The sequence below is a fragment of the Muntiacus reevesi genome, chromosome 10 (genome assembly GCF_963930625.1).
Source record: "Muntiacus reevesi chromosome 10, mMunRee1.1, whole genome shotgun sequence".
Taxonomy (NCBI): domain Eukaryota; kingdom Metazoa; phylum Chordata; class Mammalia; order Artiodactyla; family Cervidae; genus Muntiacus; species Muntiacus reevesi.
Window position 1 is genome coordinate 77,110,105 of NC_089258.1, and position 16,903 is coordinate 77,127,007.

At 52.4% G+C, this 16,903-nt stretch overlaps 1 protein-coding gene across 1 annotated transcript; it reads left to right on the forward strand.

Annotated features, from left to right (window-relative positions):
- The first annotated feature begins 1,437 nt into the window (after positions 1-1,437).
- GINS4 (GINS complex subunit 4) lies at positions 1,438-16,659 on the forward strand. The gene is made up of 8 exons (XM_065946911.1): positions 1,438-1,615; positions 2,758-2,872; positions 7,441-7,527; positions 8,564-8,677; positions 11,727-11,824; positions 11,971-12,059; positions 14,502-14,592; positions 14,681-16,659. Exons 2-8 carry the CDS (start codon positions 2,777-2,779, stop codon positions 14,775-14,777), a joined length of 672 nt encoding a protein of 223 aa, XP_065802983.1. The 5' UTR covers positions 1,438-1,615; positions 2,758-2,776; the 3' UTR covers positions 14,778-16,659.
- The last annotated feature ends 244 nt before the right edge of the window (positions 16,660-16,903 follow it).

A 16,903-nucleotide genomic window follows, 5' to 3' on the forward strand; every position in this document is an offset into this window, starting at 1 on the left:
AATGCCATTTGCAACAACACGAATGAACCTAGAGATTATCATACTAAGCAAGTCAGACACAGAAAGACAAACACCATGTGATATCACTTACATGTGGAGTCTAAAATGAGACACAAATGCATTTATCTCCAAAACAGATACAGACTCACGCACATAGAGAACAGATTTGTGGCTGCCAAGGGAAAGGAAGGGTGTGGGAGTCATGGAGTGGGACTTTGGGGTTAGCAGATGCAAACTGTTATACATAGGATGGATAGACAAGGTCCTACTGTATAGCACAGGGAACCCTATTTAATACTCTGTGATAAACCATAATAGAAAAGAATATGAGAAAGAATGTGTACACAGGCATAACTGAATCACTTTGTTCTACAGCAGAAAGTAATACATTGTAAATCAACTATACTTCAACAAGATGATTTTTTTTTTAAGGAGGAGAGATTACAAACTCCATATCTGGATGGAGAGGTGTCAGCGGTCATGCTGCTGTAAAGAGTTCAGGATGAGATGGATATCAGAGCAGCTCTCTTGGAAAAACACAACCTGCTACAACTGAAAACCACTGAATCACCAACCAGGAAACAGAGCTGAAACGGACTTGGGGAAGGTCATCATCTGTCATTAACCAAACTCATTTTGTAAGACACGGCTCAAAGGGCCCTTCCCTTGGAATCGGTCTTCTGTATCTGTGTGTGTGTGTGTGTGCGTGTGTGTGTGCGCGCGCGCGCGCGTGTGCGGGCTTTTGCCCTACAGTCAGGGCAGAAGGCATAAACTGTACATGTCAACCTAGAGAGCAGCTGGGATTGTCCAAAGCAATGGCTCTCCAAGTTCACCTGCATCAGAATCATCTGATGAGCCAAGTCTGTTGAACTCCCCCCACCCACACACCCGTTTCTGGTTTCACAGGTCTGGGTTGGCCCTGAGAACTTGCATTTCTCAGGGGTCCCAGCCCGATTTGTTGCTGGTGGTCTTGAACGGCGTTTAAAGAGCCACTCGCCTAAAGGCTTTCAGAGCCGGGGGTAGTGGCCATAGCTGCAGCCCCGGCAGAGACGCGGGAGCCAGAAGGTTGGAGAAGACGACCCCAGAGGTGGAAGCAGCCTGATCTAACTAACACAGCTCACCTCCTTGCCGCCCGGGCTCGGCCAGAGCACACGCGGGCGCCCGTGCCGGGTGGCGCGAATGCTCTTGCCGCCTGCCGGAGTCCTCAGCCGCGGGGGCCGGGCGCCCCCTGCTGACGAACCCTGGGCTGTGCGAGCCGGGGCCGCACGCCGGACCCTGGCAGAGGTGGGCGGGGCTCAGCCGGACCCGCCCCCCCCGCCGCCTCCATTCGGGAAAGGGCGGGGAGAGCGGGCCGCGGGCACGCAGGCCCCGCCCCCACGGTGAGGAGGGACAGCCTGGCCGTGATTGGCCAGCGTCGCTAGTGCGCGGTGACGTTGCACCTGGACAGGAAGTGTCAGAGAGGAGCGCGGGAGCTGCGAAGTGAACGCTCTGGTCTGTTTGGGAAGCGGCTCGCGCCAAGCGTTCCGCGGCAGGTTGCTCCTCGGGCTGCTTCCCGCGAGCGTCCGGCTGTCGCTGCCCGCCGATTTGGAGGGCCTGTCAGCCTGCCCCGACCCGGGTGAGCGTCCGCGTGGGCTCACTGGAAGCGCGCTCGCCGCGTATCCGTGTGTGTGTGTGTGTGTGTCTGGAAGCGCGCTCGCCGCGTATCCGTGTGTGTGTGCGCGCGCGCGCGCCTGCTGTGTGTGTGTGTGTGTGTGTGTGTGCGCGCGCGCGCCTGGTGTGTGTGTGTGTGTGTGTGTGTGTGTGTGTGTGCGCGCGCGCGCGCGCCTGGTGTGTGTGTGCGCGCGCGCGCGCGCGCCTGGGGGGAGGCGGTGACCCTGTGCCCGCGACGCCAGGAGGGGAGCGGAGAGGAATGTGCTCTCGGAATCCCTGAGGCTCCAAGAAAGCTGAGCGCCGAAGAATTGATGTTCTTGAAGTGTGGTGTTGGAGAAGACTCTTGAGAGTCCCTTGGACTGCAAGGAGATCCAACCAGTCCATCCTAAAGGAGATCAGTCCTGGGTGTTCATTGGAAGGACTGATGCTGAGGCTGAAACTCCAATACTTTGGCCACCTGATGCGAAGATCTGATTCATTCATTTGAAAAGACCCTGATGCTGGGAAAGATTGAAGGCGGGAGAAGAAGGGGACGACAGAGGATAAGATGGTTGGATGGCATCACCGACTCAATGGACATGAGTTTGGGTAAACTCCGGGAGTTGGTGATGGACAGGGAGGCCTGGCATGCTGCAGTCCATGGCGTCGCAGAGTCGGACACAACTGAGCGACTGAACTGACTGAATTGACTGAGGCTCCTAGGATGCGACCTCGTCTCCATCACCCATCTTCCTAAGCCTCTGGGTCACTGACCGGCCAGGTCATTGTGTCCCCAGCCCTGAGAGGTGCCACGATTAATATTATAGCCAAAGCCAGCGCAGCCACTGAGGAAAGGATCTCCTCCTGGAAGGCAAACATGTGATTGGTGCTCCATTCAGCGAGCACCTGGAAACCCTTGTAAGGAGTGACCGCTTTGAGAAATTGATCCCTGACATAAGATTTGAAGGAAGAGGCAACGCATTACAAAACCAAAGCCAATGAACGCTCTAGCCACTGCCAACTCGCCTCTACAACCCGCGTAAACCTTCCTCTCCCAGGTATTGTGGTTGTGTGTTCGTGCCAATGAATACAAACACACAGCATTGTATGGGTTCTTTTATTTATCAGGTTCCTGGTTTCAGAGAAGATGGCAGAGGAAGCAGACCTCTTGGGACAGGACTCTGATGGGGACAGTGAGGAGGTGGTCCTGACCCCTGCCGAGCTCATTGACCGGCTGGAGCAGGTAAGCAGACCACACGGAATCCCCCTGCTGCAAGCGCAGCCTCTTTAGCTAGTCCAACGCTGCAGATGGCAGGATTCAAGAAATGAGGGGATGGAATTCAAGGCTTCTTAGAAGAGAAGAGACTTCATCTTACCATCTCCACAGAAGTAGGAAGCATAGGCACAGCCAGACAGAAAGTTCATAATGTCGAGCACAGAATCCTCAGGCGGGTCCAGTAAAGGCCGGCTTTGGGGACAGTTACAAGAACAGTTCACAAAGCAAGGATCTACTTGGTTTTTGTGAGGACTACAGAAGCACTTGATAGAGACATAAAAGTTCTAGAAAATGCTGAAACACCTTTAGGAGAAAACTGGTCTCATCCCTCCTTTTCCTCCAGTTTCTTTTGCCAACCATTCTGTACATTTCTAGTGCTTGCCTCACATCACCCCTGGGATGTTTCTTCTTTTAGTCATAGTCGCTTTGGTTTATTGAGTATTTCTTGTGTGTCAGGATTCTTTATATTTCTGGTCTCATGAAGCCTTGGTAGTTAGAGTTCAGACTACCTGTGTTTAAATCCCTCCAGCCCCTGGTCTGTTTTACAAACATAGGCAGGTTGTATAGTTTGTCTCTAGCATGCCCTTGACTATAAAGTGGAGGGAATGGTAGTGGCTACCTCATGGAATTTTTGTGAGGACTGAATGACGTAACGTGTGTGAAGCACTGAGTGTGGACTGAGGTGTGTGAAGGGCTCACTGAATGTCAGCTGTGAGCAGTAAGGCCCTTCACAACCCCCTGAGGGAGGTACTGTGTTATTTCCGTTTTAGAGAGAGGAAACTGAGGCTTCGAGATGAGAGGTGTAAAGAAACTTGCCAGGGTCCCACGACAGCATCAGAGCCAGGATGTGAACCAGGTCTCTCTGATTCAGCCCACCTGCTGCCTTATTCCTCTCCCTGCAATTGCCCCTTTCCAGAACTCTCTTGTGTCTGTTACTTTAGGATTCATTCTCCCCTACCCTACATGCCATTATGAGTGACGAAACCCAAGGAAGGTAATTTTAACCAGTCAGGGAAAGCCCCTTATTTCTGTTTTGTTTATGAGAAACCCTGGAGCAGCCAGGTGAGGCATTCTAGTTAAATAAAAATCCTGGGGAAGGTCTTATGAAGACTCTTTCTAAGTGTTAATAGGAATTTGATCAGCTTATTTGGGTTGCAATTTCCAAGGTTTAGAAACGTTACATAACCTTCCCCACATCCTAATTCTTATAGATCTCATTAGTGTTGAACTTTCTCATATCTCAATTCTTTGTGTATGCATTCTTTTCAGATGTATTAAACAAAAATCCTTCAAAAACTAAATTCTATCACAAACCTTTTTAAGAATCTAGTGAAAACTCTGGCTCTTCCTCCCAGAGCAGTGCACATGTACACTCACACAGAATTTTGCATATACTATCAGGAGATTCCCAGACACCCTGAAATTTTTAAACCCAATGAGATATCACTCATACCCATCAGATGGGCAGAAATGAAAAAGGTGAACAGTAGAGAGTGTTGGCAAGACTGTAGAGCCTCTGGCACACTTGTAAACCCATTCCAGCATTCTTGCCTGGAAAATCCAGGGACAGAGGAGCCTGGCGGGCTCCCGTCCATGGGGTCGCAAAGAGTCAGACACGACTGAGCGATGACACTTTGCCTTTCACACCTTTCATTCTCTTTCATGCAGTGGATGTGTAATGTGGTAGTGTCACTTAAAAAAATAACTTGTCATTTTCTGGTTGAAAAAAGCACACATATCCTGTGGCCCAATTATCCTCCTCTCAGGTGCATACCTAGAGTAAGGCATATTCACATAAAGAGGGGGAGAAAGAGTAGGAAAATGGATAAAAGCTCCTGCCGCCGCATGGACAGCTCTCAGGAGCGTCATGTAGAAGAGCAAACGATGGTTGCTGAAGAAACTGCAGCTCAGACCCCTGCCAGGCTGTGTCCAGGGCGGAGCTGGCCAGCATGGTGGCCGCACAGGCCGAGGCTCCGCAAGGGCCCAGATGCTGCCCCCCGTCCTCGGGGACAGCGGGGCCCCAGACCGATGGCTTCTGAGCGCCCTCGGGGCTCCTGGGAAGGCAACCCAAGGAGGGCGGATCTGACGGCCTTGGCAGGGGGTGGCAGGAATTGCACCCGGGGCCTGAGGCCCTCCTGCAGGGATGCCCTGTGGGCGGCCGAGCGCCTGGACAGCCTTGTGGGGTGGCCTCACAGGCCACTGGTGAGCACGGCTCCAGGACCCGTGGAGGAGACTCCTGAATGCTTGTGGGGAAAGAAAGGGTTTCAGACTTATTGCCTAAAACGCAGAGTTTCTCATCTTAACGGTGCTATGAGTTTGCTCAGGCTGCCTGACAAGTACCACAGGCGGGCGGCTCCAACAGAGCCGTGTCTGCCTTCTGGAGGCTCCTCTGTCTGAGGAGATCGGGGGCTGACACGCTTGGTCTCCTCGGCGGCCCCGCTCCTGGCCTTGGAGACGCTGTCTCCGTGTCCTCACGTGCTCTTTCCTCCCCGGAGATAATTTCACACAGAGAGCGAAGGTACATGAAGAAGAGAAGGCGACCACGGGCTGAACCTCAGGTCGCTCGGAGTCCGCCTCCTACTCTGCTGCAAGGACGCCTCCCATGTTGGATGAGGGCGCCCCCTAACGACCGCGTTTTAACCTGCTGTTTTCTTCCCTGGTGGCTCAGAGTTTGCCTGGAATGCGGGAGGCCCGGGTTCAACCCCTGAGGTGGGAAGATCCCCTGGAGAAGGAAATGGCAACCCATTCCAGTGTTCTTGCCTGGAGAATCCCATGGAGGGAGGAGCCTGGTGGGCTGCAGTCCATGGGGTCGCTAAGAGTTGGACATGACTGAGCGACTTCACTTTCACTTTACTTTCTTTTGTCCTTCAGCAGCTTGAGTCGGCCGGATTCTTCTCAGCGTCGTGGACGGTAGCTCGCCAGGCTCCTGTCTGTCCTTCTTTATCTCCCAGAGTTTGCGCAGAGTCCTGTTCGTTGAGTCAGTAACGCCATCTTAACCTAACTAGCTCTTTACAGACCTCACTCCAGAGACCTTCCGGGGCGCTGGGAGTTAGGACTTGAACATATAAACTGAGCGGGGGAGGCGGGCACATTTCCTCCCAGTAACAGTGAGAAACAGATTGTCGTTAAAATTTTTTTCAATGTAAGTCATTTCCAACACAGAACTGGATTTTAAAAGACTGAACTGAAACACAAGATTCTCACTAAAAACTTTGACAAGATTTTATTTAGACATTTGTACCAGTGTAAACTTCTAATGTTATATATTTTTATTACCATGATTTCATTCTGTCATGAGAAATCTCCCCAGATCTCTTCCATTTTACCCAGTGTACCACACACACACTGTCTTTTCTTTGAGGGCCCTGTCATGGGAAGGTTGGTAACCACCATGTAGAGATACAAACAGATGTAGTGAAATGACAGAAAATTAAACCCTAAATTCAGGCTAATGATCACCTCTGAGGAGGGAGGGAGAGAGCCAAGGGGACTTATAAGAAGATGGTATTCTTTAGTGAAGTTATGTGCAGTCAGCTGTTGATCATTGTTTTTCATGTTATGTATTTCATAAATATTTTTTTACCTATTCAATATATATTAAAGTCAGTTAAAAGAAAAATTCCTGCTAAAAGTCCTCACTGACAGTTTGATCTTTTCTCATTCAGCACACTACTTGAAAATACAGACCATCTTTCTGGTTAGTTTTCTATATCTGCAAACTATTCCAGAAGCCTAAACACCTGAAAAAAAAAAAAAAGTAAATAACTTTACCGTAGTAGCAACACCCAGTATTTAATAATGCTTCTGGATGGTGATAACTGGAGGAACGGAAACTGGAGGGTGTCAAAATGAATAAATGGAGCTTGCCTGACCTCTAATTCTGAGCTATGCTAAAGCTAAATTTTTTTGTGATTGAAAGATAAGTACAGTTTCCTCAGTCCCCTGTGGATATTTCAGTCCCCTAAGCCTTGGTGATTTCTGAAATGTACCAAGCATCTGGGCCTGAGTCATAAATTAGGGATTTAACCTCTTGTTCCACAACCGCTTAACAGATGAGTTTACATTTTCGTCTGTGATCCTTTGTACTCATGCGGTTAGCAAATAACATAATCTGTATTTTCTCATCAAGGAGATAAGGATAACTGAATCTGTTTCCTCTCAGTTATTGTAGTGATAAATGACAAAGTATTTGTAAAGTGCACCAAACTTCAGGCAGGAAAAAATGTGAGGTTAATATAGCTTAACCTCATCTCTCAGAATGGAAGGGTGTTGGTGCCCCCTGGTGGGCAATATCAGGTATAGACCTGTGTACACCATGTGGGTTACTCTCAGCTGTAGGTGTGCTAAGGACACAGCCTTCCCACCAAAGGAAATAAAAAAGCCATCATTAGACATAACTTGTCTTCAAAGCATCCCCAGTATTTCCAACCAGTCATTTTCTTTGCTGAGGTCGCTGTGATTTTAGGGTATGTACTGAGTCACAGGGTTATTTTGCTCCATGGTGAGTAATGCTCTTTTTTGGCTTTGTTTCTTAGGCGTGGATGAATGAGAAGTTTGCCCCTGAGCTGCTGGAAAACAAGTCTGAAATCGTAGAATGCGTCATGGAGCAGCTGGAGCACATGGTAAGCGGCGCCTGCCTCAGGGTCCAAAGGAGAGACCCTTAGGAGGTGTTTGAGCGCAGTGGGAGTCTGCCAGCAAATCTGTTTTGTTGGGCCCAGCCTAGTTTTGGGTTTTTTGTTTGTTTTTTAATGTTGAATTCCTTATCTACGTTTACAAAGCCTGGGAGCTCCTGGGAACATCTGGATGTCAGCTTCTGAAAACCTGTTCTCAGCCTTCCCGCGTTTGTGCGTGAGAACAGCTGACAAGCGCCTGGCAAGGCCCCCGCTCCCGACGTGCCCCCCAGGCCGCCGGCCCCTGGGCGCCCCCTCTCTGTGTTCCTCACCAGCCTGGCCCTGTAGCCTCTAAGTGTGCTGTTGTTTAACCGCAGAGTTGTATCTGACTCTTTTGTGACCCTGTGGACTGTAGCCCTCCAGGCTCCTCTGTCCGTGGGATTGGGCTGCCATTCCCTTCTCCAGGAGACCTTCCCAACTCAAGGGTCAGACCCACGTCTCCTGCGTTGGCAGGCAGATTCTTTACCGCCGCAGCACCAGGGATGCCCTCTGAGTGTGTGGTCCTTGGCTTAGATGAGCCAGTTTCAGCCACTTCCAGCCTCAGGCTAGCTTTAAAACTTTGGTATTTTGCAATTTCTCAACTGGTGTTTTCATACTGCTTTTAAGACCTTTTAGACATTTCTTAAATGCTGTGTTATCTAGTTTACACTTGGGTTGGAGTTCTTCTGGGCCCTTCTGACTGACCAAGTTCAGGTTCTATTCAAATGGTCATTTTCTAAAAGTGAATGAGCGCTGCTTGCACTTTATGTCCTGAGCTTGTGGTCACATATTGTTTGTATAATTAAGAGATGAGAAGAGAATCAGAGCTCTTACACAGGGAGTATTTTGTCCTCCTGTGACCTAAATATAGCCTCCGAGTCCTCAGCGTTGCCAACGATGACAGTCCTCGCGGGCCGCGGGCACATTGAACAAAAAATGTTCTTAAGTCTTTGACTCTCGGCTTTTTTTTTTTTTTTTTTTTCACAAACTTCTTTTTCTCTCTGAACAGGAGGAAAATCTCAAGAGGGCCAAGAAGGGGGACCTGAAGGTCAGCATCCATCAGATGGAGATGGAGCGGATCCGCTTCGTCCTGAGCAGCTACCTGCGCTGTCGGCTCATGAAGGTCGGGGAGCCTGTCGTGGGGGCTGAGGGTCCCAGGAAGGGGCTGGGAGGGTCCCGGGTCTGGAAGCGCTGCCCAGGCCCCACGTCAAGGGAGCCAGAGTCAGGGGGGCGACAGACCGTCCTGGAGGAGCAGACGCGAGACGTGGGTGGCCGTCGGCCTCCTCCTCCTCCTCCCGGGACACTTTGAGTCTGTCTGCTGCGAGAATGGCGCCCCCTGGAGTGACAGCGGGGCAGTGCTGAGGGCGGAGGTGTTGGCAGCGGCTGACCAGACCACTGGCCAGAGGGGACCGGGCTTTAAGAACTGTTCTGCATGTCATTCAGTCAGTGTCTTGTGGACCGTGATAATGACGTTAAGCTGTATCTGACTTACAAAAACGGAACTGCAAAACCTTCTTACTCAGTGTTCCGTATGATGTCTGTTTTAACCCCGGGAGGTTCTTACCTCCTTGAAGTTTCTTCTCGTTTGTTTCCACTTGTCCTCTTGGTTACGACAAAGCAAATACGGCGGATTCTTGAACAGCACAGTTGTGAACCGCACGGGTCCACTGATACACGGATTTTTTTCAGCAAATACGTGACGCATCTGCAGATGCAGAACCTTGGATATGGAGAGCCAACTGTAAAGTTACTCAAGGAGTTTGGGGTCGGAGGTGTGGTTCCCCCAACCTCCCTGTTGTTCAGGGACCACCATGATCCCTGATGTACCATCTTCCACGTGCGGTCACTTCCGATTCTGAGGACCGCTCACAAAGACTCATCGGAGTCCTCTCGGTTAAACATTTCAGTCATTTATTTCCCTTAACTCTCCTGGTCTCTTCCCTAAAACATCTGTCAGTATCCTTCTTAAATCATCCCACCTGTAACAGAACATAGAATTCCTCTTGTCCTTTGGTCACTTCTGTGAAAAGCAGGATGGTCACGTCCCTTCTCCTGGGCATCAGACTGGGAGTAATGCCGCCCAGGTCACATGGCGTCTCTGATGGTGGCATCCTGGGTTCATCCTGCGCTCACCATGAGCGCCAGCCTCTTCTCTAATTTTTCAGCTGTCATGATTATCACCTCTTCCTGTCACTGTCCTTTGCCTGTCACTGTATTTGCATGGCTTGATTTTTGACCCTTCCATGTAGGGCTCAATATGTCCCTCTTAAGCTTCTCCTCATTAAGTTGCGCAGTTCCCTGGTCTCTGGATCTCCGTCTCGTCACCTAGTTTATTCGTTATCTCAGCAAGTTTGATGAGTGTGTCATCAGAGGTCTTACCTGGCTTGTTAATAGGACTGGGCCAGAGTGAGATCGTCCCCTGAGCCTTCCCCGTGGGTCAGCATCAGTCTGTTCAGTTGTTTATGAGCCTCTAGTCTGGACTGTCACCGGTCTCCCCACCCCTGCTCCTGCTCACCCACAAAGGCATCAGAGACAATACCGCCTGTTTGGAACAAATGGAGACACACGGCCTGCCTCTCCCCACCTTCAGCTACCTGACCGCTCAGTTTTCTGTGTGTGGTGGGGTGAATCCTCGTCACGGTCACCACTCACTTTCCTTTGAGTTCACAAACCATCTTCTCTAGTATTTATTCTAATATAACAGCACGTACGACGTGAAGGACCCAGATCTGTGTTGACGATCCCCATCCTCCTTTGTATACTTGAAAATCAGGAAACGCGCCTGCCTCTTATCTTTCCCACCCCTTCTGAACTCAGTGACTCTGAGATTCTGAAACGGCGCGCATTCTGCTGCAGCAGCAGTGACGACCCACATGAAGATGGCAGACAGTGCATCACACACTCAGACTCCATCCACACGTGAGTTTAAGTCATCCTGCAAGACAGTGGTTCTGAGCTGGAAGACCTCACCCCTTTAGGGATAAATGCTGCCTTCTCTTGGCCTTCAGCTCCTCCTCACTTGTGCTTGCGAAGGGCACGAGTTTCCCTGGCCAAGGTGATCTTGACAGCCTTGACTCCGAACAAGAGACTGCCCTTCCTGGTTCCTGACCACGCACCTCTCTGTAGCTTTTAGCTTTGTTGTTGTCCTATTTTCTCATAGTTCTTAGCAGTTTTCCAGGCCTCACCCGTTTGTGGACTTTATTCTTGGCCATTATATTCTTTGATTCGAGCATCACTCCTCTGTCAGCTCATATGTTCTCTGTGTGTCTGTCCTGCCTCTGCATCTGCTCCGTCTTGCAGAAGGACACCTGTACAACTACACAGAAGTGCTGGCTGATGGCCCCATCCTGCCCCTTAAACTCCATTTCCACATGTCTCTCCAGAGTTTCTTTCATGAAACCCTTCCACCATTTTTAAACTGTCTTCCTTTTTCAAGCCCTGGTCTTCCCTCTGAATTCTCTGAAACCTGCCTTCTTGAAGTGTAGCAGGTAGGTCTTATGATTAGCAAGAGGCTCAACCATGAAGACTCACCATTTTGGTTTTTTTCCTGTTTTTTGGCCGCACGTGGTATGTAGGATCCTAGTTCCCCGCCCAGGAATTGAACCTGTGCCTCTTGCATTGGAAGCAGGAGTCCTAACCAGTGGACCACCAGGGAAGTCCCAAGACTTGCCTTAGTTATTTATGTATTTTTGACTCTGCTGGTTCTTCACTGCTGTGCAGACTTTTCTCTAGTCGTGGAGACTGGGGGCTACTCTCTAGTTGCGGCCTGAGGGCTTCTTGTTGCAATGGCTTCTATTTTCGCAGAGCGCGGGCTCTAAGACTCGAGAGTTTCAGTAGCTGCAGCCCATGGGTTCAGTAGTTGCGGCTTCCAGGCTCTAGAACACAGGATCAATAGTTGTGGCACACCGGCTTAGCTGCCCCACGGCATGTGGGATCTTTCTAGACCAGGGATCGAACCCATGTCTCCTGTGTTTTGGCAGGCAGATTCTTTACCACTGAACCACCAGAGAAGCCCAAGACTCACCATTTTTAAAGTCCATTTCTAGATTAACCTCCACCTGTTTCAGGAGACTCGTCTGCGTGCTGCTGGAATCAGACGAGGCCTTCGATGACCCACTTGATCAAACTAAGTGATGGCATGAAGCGTTGACAGATGTTTCCTGTCCCCGCAGATAGAGAAGTTTTTCCCTCACATCCTTGAAAAGGAAAAGACCCGCCGAGAGGAGGAGCCTTCCATCCTTTCTCCGGAGGAGTTTGTCTTTGCCAAAGAGTGAGCAGGCGCGGACCCGCCTTTACCCCCGCGGCCTTGGGAGTATGGGTTTAGTGGTTGTGTCCCTGAGGCCGGTGGCAGGGCCCCCGCTGTGGGTCTGATGACCGGTCAGGTGTGTCATCACAGCGTGGGGGTGTGTGTTTCAGGTTCTTGGCTAACACCGAGACCTATCTGAAGGACGCGGCCTTAAAGCACATGCCTCCCAATCTACAGAAAGTGGATCTCTTGAGGACAGGTGAGCAGAACATTCACTTTTCAGACATCCCGAGGAGCTGTGGTTCACACCCCACGTGTCTGCAGGTACCTTAGAATAGATTGTCACCTTCACTGTCTTCCCTAGAATGAAGGAAAATAAATGTGTAAACAGATGAGCAGAAAAGAGACCTAGAGGAAGGGTTAAAAACCAAGAATCGTTAAAAGCAGGTACCAGGGTAGCCGTTTGTAGCCATTTGAGCGTCACTTTTGTGTTCTGGTTTGGAGGAAATTCTCCAAATATAGACTAACCTCGTGATATATTCCGTTACCTCCTGGGCATCCACGCTGTGCTGGGCTCTTTGGGGCATGGAAGCTGCCAAGGTCTCTGTTTTCCAGGCGGGGATGGGGGGTGGGAGGGGCAACCTCCCCTTCACAGATTCCAGGCTGTGCAGGGCCTGTCTCCCTGCCCTGGGGGTGAGGGAGGGATGTTGGCTGGGAGGTTTCCAGGGGATCCCTCAGCGCTCCTGATCTTTATTTGTGAGCGATTTCCAGGCTGTGGACAGGGGAACAGAACTGAGGCTGGGAGAGGGGAGGCCCAGCCATCACCCCCTCACCCAGTCCCCCCAAGAGTCTGATGAGCAGAGGGGCAGGGGCCCTGGTGGTGACTCCTGAGGTCGGCTCAGCCAGCGGGGCCCCTGGTGTGTGGGCTCTAGTCCGCACCTCATCTTTGCCAGCTCCCTGTCTCCACACAGGACCTCCCAGGGGGCCTGGAGTCCAGGCTCACAAACTAAGTCTAGCACAGCCCACCCTTGGACATCCCCCAACTCAGCCACGTCTTTCCCCGACCCAGTCTGGGGGCCAAGCGGTGAGCCCTGCCGCAGGGGGCAGGCGACTCAGCTCCAGGTGGCATACTCAGTACCGCCAATCAGGGTGCCTGAACAGCAGGCGTGGATTCTCACACAGATCCAGAGGCCAGAGTTGATGGTCAAGGTGTGCTGACAGCGTTGGGCCCCCCAGGCCTCTCCCCTCGGCCTGCAGGTGACTGCCTGCACCCCCACACGCACACACACACACACACTGGGGTCCGTCCCTCTTCTTGCCAGGACACCAGTCAGGTTGGATTAGGGCCACCCCCCTCAATGGCTTCATTTTAGCCCTTTTAAGGCCGTGTCTCCAAACCTATTCTGTCCTGAAGTTCTGGGGGTCAGGGCTTCAACGTGTAAATTTGGGGGGACACAATACCAGGAGCAAGCCCAGCCCACGCAGGGTTTGTGGAACTCTGAGCTGGTCGTTTTGGAAGACCTGCCTGAGGGACACAGAAGGCCCAGGCCCTGTCCAGTTCAGCCTCTTTGTCTGCACGTATGAGTGGAGTGGGGGCCACGAACTCACCACCGCCCAGCGCTATCTGTCGTGTCCGTTGGGTTCAGCAGCTGGGAACCACCGATGGGCCTGCGTTGATTCCTGAGCTGGTCCAGGCCGTTTCCCAGGAGCTCCTACTTGATGCTGGTCAGCGCCTCCTAACACTCAAGTGTTGCTTGTGTTGAGTTCCTTCCAAGGACCAGAGCCAGGCTTCTAGGACTGGAACTATGCAGTGGGCAGCCTGCCCTGGGGGGATCAGAGCCTGGCTCACTCAGCCCAGATGCCCCGAGTCCCCCTCAGGCCCCTGGAGCATGGAAACCCTGCTGGCAGGGTCCGGAAGGTTGTCGTAACCTAACATCCTTTGAGGGTTTCCTTGAATCAGCAGCTGCCCAGGGGGCTCAGCTGACTCTGCTGAAGTTGGGAGTCTCTGGAGGCCCAGAACCCGGGAGCAGCCCAGAGGATCCGCGCCTGACTTTTGCAGTCAGTTATCCTCAGCCCCCTCCAGTGGATGGGGAACCATGGGCAGCCCCACACCAGAGCTGCGCCCTGAACACCGAGTGGTCCAGCAGGTTCTCTGGACTCTACTGGGTGGTGGGGTCCTCTGCTGGCAATGCAGGGCTGGAGGAGCAGCTGGCTCTGGGCTCTTCCTGACGAGGTGTGGCTGGTGGACAAGGAGAGGCACCAGCCTAACCTGTGATCAATGGAGGGACATGGATGGGAGCTTCCGGCGGTGGCCTGGATCCCTCAGCCTGACGTCCAAGGCCATCACCATGTGACTCCATCTCCCTGACATCCTGTCCTCCCGCCCTCTCCACAGATCTACTTTCGGGCTCCGTTCACACGCTGTCCTCCTGAGACGCTCGGGCGTGTTTCTCTCCAATGGTCCTTGCTCCCTCCTCCCAGGCTTCCCCTCATCTTAGGACCTCCCCACTTGTCCAGCCAGCGGGTGCCGAGTTAGAGCTTGAAGGAAGTAGGATCTCTCCTCAAATCCTTGCAACAATGCCCCGCCCCCATGCTTTATATCAAGGGTCCCTTCATGATTGAGGCAGTTAATCTCAGCAGCTCTTCCCTCTTGCTCTGATTAGCTGAGCATTTTCTGATGATATTACTGTTCTCCTGGCAGTTCCCAAGCCAGACCTAGACGCATACGTGTTTCTTAGAGTGAAAGAGCGACAAGAGAACATCCTGGTGGAACCAGAGTCGGACGAGCAGAGGTGAGTGACCTCTGCTGCGCACGGTGGGAAACAGCCCCAAGGGGTTGCCGCCGAGCTGGGCGGGTACAGAGTTCCCCTTCTTTTCCAGGGACTACGTGATCGACCTGGAGGAGGGCTCACAGCACTTGATCCGATACAGAACCATCGCACCCCTGGTCGCTTCTGGGGCCGTACAGCTAATTTAAGACCGGAAGTAACTAACCGAGAAATGAGGCCATGGGACCTCAGAGGACACATTTTTGGAAACCCTGCATGCCACCCCGTGCCGAGGGCAGCAGCGATCTCGGCGGTGCCGCGGGTCCCTGGAGCGTGGAGATCTGCTCGGAGCAGCCCCCTAACTTGTCCTCAGCTCTGCCGCTCCGGCCAGAATCAGCAGATGATACCACGGCTGTGCTGGTCCAGCTGCCAGAATCACTGAAACGCCCTTGGTGGTGGTGTTTGAACTGAGGAAAGCGAGGCCAGGGCGGTTCATAGAAAGCCATCACTGTCTGTGATGAGGGCACCCGTGGGCCCGACCTGACTGCGGCAGGAGCATGCGCCCGACCCTCCTGGTAGGAAGAGTGTAAATGGCTTCAACCGCCTGACCCTTTGTGGAAGTCACCGACTCGTGTAAACTCACCTTCTGGAACCTCTCCTCTTGGACGTAGAGCTAACCTGTGTCACATCTAGCTGAGCCTCACAAACCAACCAGTAAACTATTATTAGGTCTGGGTTTCGTGGCAGAAGGAGCACTGGGCCGTTCCCAGCGTGTGGTCTGATGAGGTGCGTCCTCCCCACCGCCTCGGCAGGCCAGCCTGCGGGCCATCTGCCGGCCTGGACCCGGTCAGAGCAGCAGCCGCAGCTCCTGTGGCCAGCGTTCGGTTTCTCAGGGAAATGGTCGGAATGAAACTCAGCGAGTGGGCATTGTCACCCAGGGAGGGATGTACAGACAACTGATGAATTGTCTTCCCTTCAAACGGGATGCAGAGGAACTGGGTTCCAGCCTATCTTGCTCCCTGAGAAGGCAGGTCTCCATCTACGTGATGTAGCCTCATAGAGTAACCAGTGCGGTGTTGCTGACCATTTCCAGGAGAAGACATTCAGTGAAAGCAGGGGAGAGTGTTTTTTATTCATTAGTAAAAGCATTTTATGTCTCATGCAGTACTTTATTTTCTTCAGAGCATTCTCAGCCTCCTCAGCCATTCACCGAACAAACGTTCAGTGAGCAGGGTGTGCCGGGTACAGTCCAGGGCACTGGGGTTCCACCCAGAACGAGGGGTCCCTGGCTCTGCTCAGGTGGGAGCAGCGCCTCATGGAGAATCAGACAGGGGCTCACCAGCATGCTTAGATGGGGTGCTCTGAGGAGCTCTCACTAATTTCAGCTAATCTTACTCAGTTAGGCTGAGGTGTGAATAACAAGAAAGGGCCAGAGACGCAGAGCTCAGAGGGGAGGGCTTTCCAGGCAAAGAAAAGGCAGCTTGTGCAAAGGCCCTGTGGCAGAAATGAATCCTGCCGCAGTCAGTGAGGCTCGAAGGCAGCGGGCACAGTGGAGAGGGTGCAGATGAGGTCTGAGAGGCAGTCTGGGCCCAGGTCACTTCCCGCTTGGTGAGCAAGGACCCCCTGGTCCTCCAGCGTCCTGAGAAGCAGGCAGGGCTGCTAGAGCTGACTCTTTGCGACCCTGTGGACTGTAGCCCGCCAGGCTCCTCTGTCCACACGGATTCTCCAGGCAAGAATACTGGAGTGGGTTGCCATGGCCTCCTCCAGGGGCCCTTCCCCATCCAAGGATCGAAGCATGTCTCCCGCATTGCAGGCAGATTCTTTACTGTCTGAGCCTCCAGGGAAGAGATGGAAAAGAGAAGGTGCGCATCTGGCAGTGAGTCTGCACCCAGGTCTCCTTCCTCGGGGCCGCCTGCGTGCTCCCGTCCCCCCGCTTCCGCTGCTGCGGAGAGGAGAGGATGGAACTGTGTCGCGTCACCCACTCCCTCCCGCGGGGGCCAGGCACGCAGGGGAGGGGTACAGCGTGTGTTGCTCCACTTCCTAGGTCGCCTCTTCAAAGGAAGATTGGTTTAGATGAGTCATTTCAAAATAAAGGGGAAGTTGAATTTCAAAACCAAGTATAGGGAATCGGTGTGATTTAGAGTGACGTTGTCTAACATTTTCAGCGCGTGGGGAGCATCTTGCTTTATAGGTAAAAGCGCATCCCTGGAGGCGTGATGGGACGTCGATTCAGGTAACGGCGTCACACTCTATTACAAGCTGGTCGCCAGCGAGATTCCTGAGAAGTGCTTGCAGCCCCCGTCTGAGTTTTCCAGCTGCAGCAAAAGCATGCATC